Raw genomic sequence first — 3,678 nt, 5'->3', positions numbered from 1 at the left:
GAGGGTGGAGAGGGACTGGAATGGATTTGCCAGAGAAGCTGTGGCTGCCCCAGAGCCACCTGGGTCTGTTCAGTGCCTCCTTGGCAGGGCTGAGGGAACATTTTTAAGTTGTGTTTCCCATCCTCTGGCTCTGCCGTGGATTCACCTGGAGGTCTCCGTGGGGGTCAGTTCAGGGAGCTGGAACCTGCTTGTCTTGCTTCATGGAGTCATGGAATGGCTTGGCTTGGAAAGGAACCTTAAGGATCATCCAGTGCCACCCCCTGCCACGGGCAGGGACACCTTCCACTAGCCCAGGGTGCTCCAAGCCTCATCCAGCCCGGAACACTTCCAGGAACGGGGCAGCCACAGCTTCTCTCCCGTTAAACTGCCATTCCTCTTGCCTTTCCCCAGGCTCCATCCCAAGAACTGCCTGGGGGTGCGGCAGTTCGCCGAGACCATGATGTGCGCGGTGCTCTACGACGCCGCCAACAGCTTCATCCACCAGCACTTCGTGGAGGTCTCCATGTCCGAGGAGTTCCTGGCCCTGCCCTTCGAGGACGTCCTGGAGCTCGTTTCCAGGGATGAGCTCAACGTGAAGTCTGAAGAGCAGGTGTGTCCCTGGAGCGGGGTTTGGCTTGGGAGTGGGAATGGGAATGGGCCTGGTCTGAATGAAGATGAGGAGAAGACAGTGGGGAAAAATAAGAGGTGGTAAACAGAGCTATGGTGGAAATGAGGGGGGAAATAAAAGGGAAGAATGAGGGGAAAAAAAGGGGAAAAATTAAAAAAAAAAGCAGAAAAACGGGAGCAGAACCAACAAATTGGAAAAACGACCAAACAAAAAATATCAAGGGAAGGCAACGCGGGAAAAGCAAACGGTGGGGGAATAAAAAGAAAGAGGGAGAACAGAAGGAAAAGTGGGAAGAAAGGGGGGGAAAGCAGGAAAGCGAGAAAAATGGGGGAAAACGGGAACGAAGTAGAAAAACGGGAATAAAGGGATAATGTGGGAAGAAAAGGAAAAGATTGGGCAAAAAAAAGAAGCCAAATTGGGGAAAACAGAGAAAACGAAGGATAAAGGGAGAAAACCAGGGGAAAGCAAATGGAAAAAAGTTGAAAATAAAGGGAAAATAGAAAGTAAAGGGAAAAGTGGAGAGAAAAGTGGGAAAATTAAGAAAAATAAGGAAAACTGGGAAGAATTAAGGAAAGAAAGTCAATGAAGAGAAAAAAAAGGTGGGAGAAGGGGGAAGTGATGAAAAAATTGGGTCAGAAAGAGAAAAATACAGAAAAAAAAGAAGAAAAGTGAGGGAAGAGGGGGAGAATGGAGGAAAAGTGAACAGATGGATCCCTGTCATCCAACCTGTCTCCTGGTTTTTCATGGAGCAGCAGCATTCCCTTTCTCCTTTCCCAGTTTGCTGGTTTTTCTCAGTAAATAAACAGGATTTTGCTTCTGTCCCACCTCCTCTGCCAAAATTCTCTTCACAACTCCTTCAGCTCCCTGCAAACACTTGTGTTAAATGTACAATCCCCCGGGATTGTTGCAGGATAAGTCGGAGGTGGAGAAAAAACCTCTATGGAACCAGGCTGGGAATGCTGGGGGTGTTCACCTGGAGAAGAGAAGGCTCCAGAGAGAGCTGAGAGCCCCTTGCAGGGCCTGAAGGGGCTCCAGGAGAGCTGGAGAGGGGCTGGGGACAAGGGATGGAGGGACAGGACACAGGGAATGGCTTCCCACTGCCAGAGGGCAGGGTTAGATGGGATAGTGGGCAGGAATTGTTGGCTGTGAGGGTGGGGAGGGACTGGGATGGATTTCCCAGAGGACCTGTGGCTGCCCCTGGATCCCTGGAAGAGTCCAAGGACAGGTTAGGTGGGGCTTGGAGCAACCTGGGCTAGTGGAAAGTGTCCCTGCCCATGGCATTCCATGCCATTTCTTTTTCCATCAATCAAGTGGCGCCAGCAGCAAAACCCAAAACTCCCAACTTCCCACCCCTCTCTCCCAAGGTGTTTGAAGCTGCCTTAGCCTGGATCCGGTACGACCGAGACCAGAGGGACTCCTTCCTGCCCGAGCTCCTCTCCAAGATCCGCCTCCCGCTGTGCCGGCCGCAGTTCCTCACGGACCGCGTCCAGCAGGACGACCTGGTGCGCTGCTGCCACAAATGCAGGTGAGCCCGGGGCCTGGGGTCACAGAGGCTTAAATCTGCCTCTGCCTCCAGGCAGTCAGAGCTCCTCTTTAACTCCTGACTCACTGCATTCCAGGGATCTGGTGGACGAAGCCAAGGATTACCACCTCATGCCGGAGCGCCGGCCGCACCTCCCGGCGTTCAAGACGCGCCCCCGGTGCTGCACGTCCATAGCAGGGCTGATCTACGCCGTGGGAGGGCTGAACTCGGCAGGTACCTTGCAGTGGAAAGGCCACGGGGAGCTGGGAAGGACCACGGGATGGGGAAATTCCCTCGGGTTGGAGCGTTGAGCGGTTCCTCCTCCGGGCCCTTCCAATGGAGCACCCAAGGTGTGACGGTAGTTTAACGTCTTCCAATTCAAATCCTGTCCTGGTGAGGTTTATTTAGGGCACATTCTTGGTGTGTCCTTGCCTGGAACTCCAAGGAGGACCTGGAGGTGTCTCTGGGATGTTGTTGGGATTGTGAGATCACATGTGCAGTCACCACATGTTCACAGGGGCCAGACCACGGTGTAAAAAGGGAACAGAAAGTGTTCAGAGAAACGTGAAGCAGCGACAGCACAGATGGGACTGCAGGTCTCTGCTGCCCCTTGGAGGGCACTGGAGGTGCCACTTCCACAGCCTGGGACTCGTCGAGGCTCCTGGTGCAGAGCACAGGAAAGCTGGGAAGTGTTCCACGATCTTTTGGAGTGCTGGAGTGTGTTTTGTGGGAATTGTTCAGAGCAGCATATCTGGGGGAGAGCTGGGAAGTGACTGGGAAATGCCTCTGCCTTGGCTCTGTGGGAGCAGATAGGCTGGGATAGGATGTGAGGGCCCAGGACAGGGCACAGAATCCCAGAATGGTTTGGGTTGGAAGGGACCTTAAGGATCATGCAATCCCACCCCATGGCATGGGCAGGGACACCTTCCACTAGACCAGGTCCCTCAGGATGCCATCCCATCCTAGCAGAGCCCAGATGTTTTCCCAAGGAAAACCAGGGGTTCCCTCAGGTTCCCAGGGCTTCACCAGCTCTCCCTCTTTTAATTTGAGTAGCAAATTTTTACGCAGGCGACTCCCTGAACGTGGTGGAGGTGTTTGATCCCATTGCCAACCGGTGGGAGAAGTGCCAGCCCATGACGACGGCGCGGAGCCGCGTCGGGGTCGCCGTGGTCAACGGGCTCCTCTACGCCATCGGCGGCTACGACGGCCAGCTCAGGCTCAGCACCGTGGAGGTCTACAACCCAGAGACGGATTCCTGGTCCAAAGTGGAAAGCATGAACAGCAAGAGGAGGTTCGTGCAGCTCCCCGGGGAGGGACCTTGGGAACAGCGGGGAAAAACGAGGCTGGAGTGCTGGGGGTGGTGGCCACTGACGAGGAGTTGGTGTGTGGGAGAGGAGGGAGTGGAGCAGCGTGGAAGCAGGTGGGATTTGCTTGGCTGGTTTTGGGATGCTCATGCTGATTTTGGGTGCTGCTCGTTGGTGAGAAGCAGCTCAACAAAATTCCGTGGGTATGTCACGGCACTGATGGAGAAGGAAAGGTGTTAAGACCC

At 54.4% G+C, this 3,678-nt stretch overlaps 1 protein-coding gene across 1 annotated transcript in view; it reads left to right on the top strand.

Moving 5' to 3' along the window:
• Positions 1-3,678, top strand: part of KLHL18 (kelch like family member 18) — an 8,818-nt gene that overhangs the window by 1,935 nt on the left and 3,205 nt on the right. Inside the window, exons 3-6 of the mRNA XM_029964671.1 lie at positions 391-589; positions 1,972-2,132; positions 2,227-2,363; positions 3,198-3,607. Of these exons, the coding sequence (XP_029820531.1) occupies positions 391-589; positions 1,972-2,132; positions 2,227-2,363; positions 3,198-3,607 (907 nt within the window). The remainder of the gene's footprint in view (positions 1-390; positions 590-1,971; positions 2,133-2,226; positions 2,364-3,197; positions 3,608-3,678) is intronic.

Source organism: Manacus vitellinus, unplaced genomic scaffold (genome assembly GCF_001715985.3).
Source record: "Manacus vitellinus isolate BGI_N305 unplaced genomic scaffold, ASM171598v3 scaffold_78_pilon, whole genome shotgun sequence".
Classification (NCBI taxonomy): Eukaryota; Metazoa; Chordata; class Aves; order Passeriformes; family Pipridae; genus Manacus; species Manacus vitellinus.
This window is presented reverse-complemented; position numbering and strand designations above follow the sequence as displayed.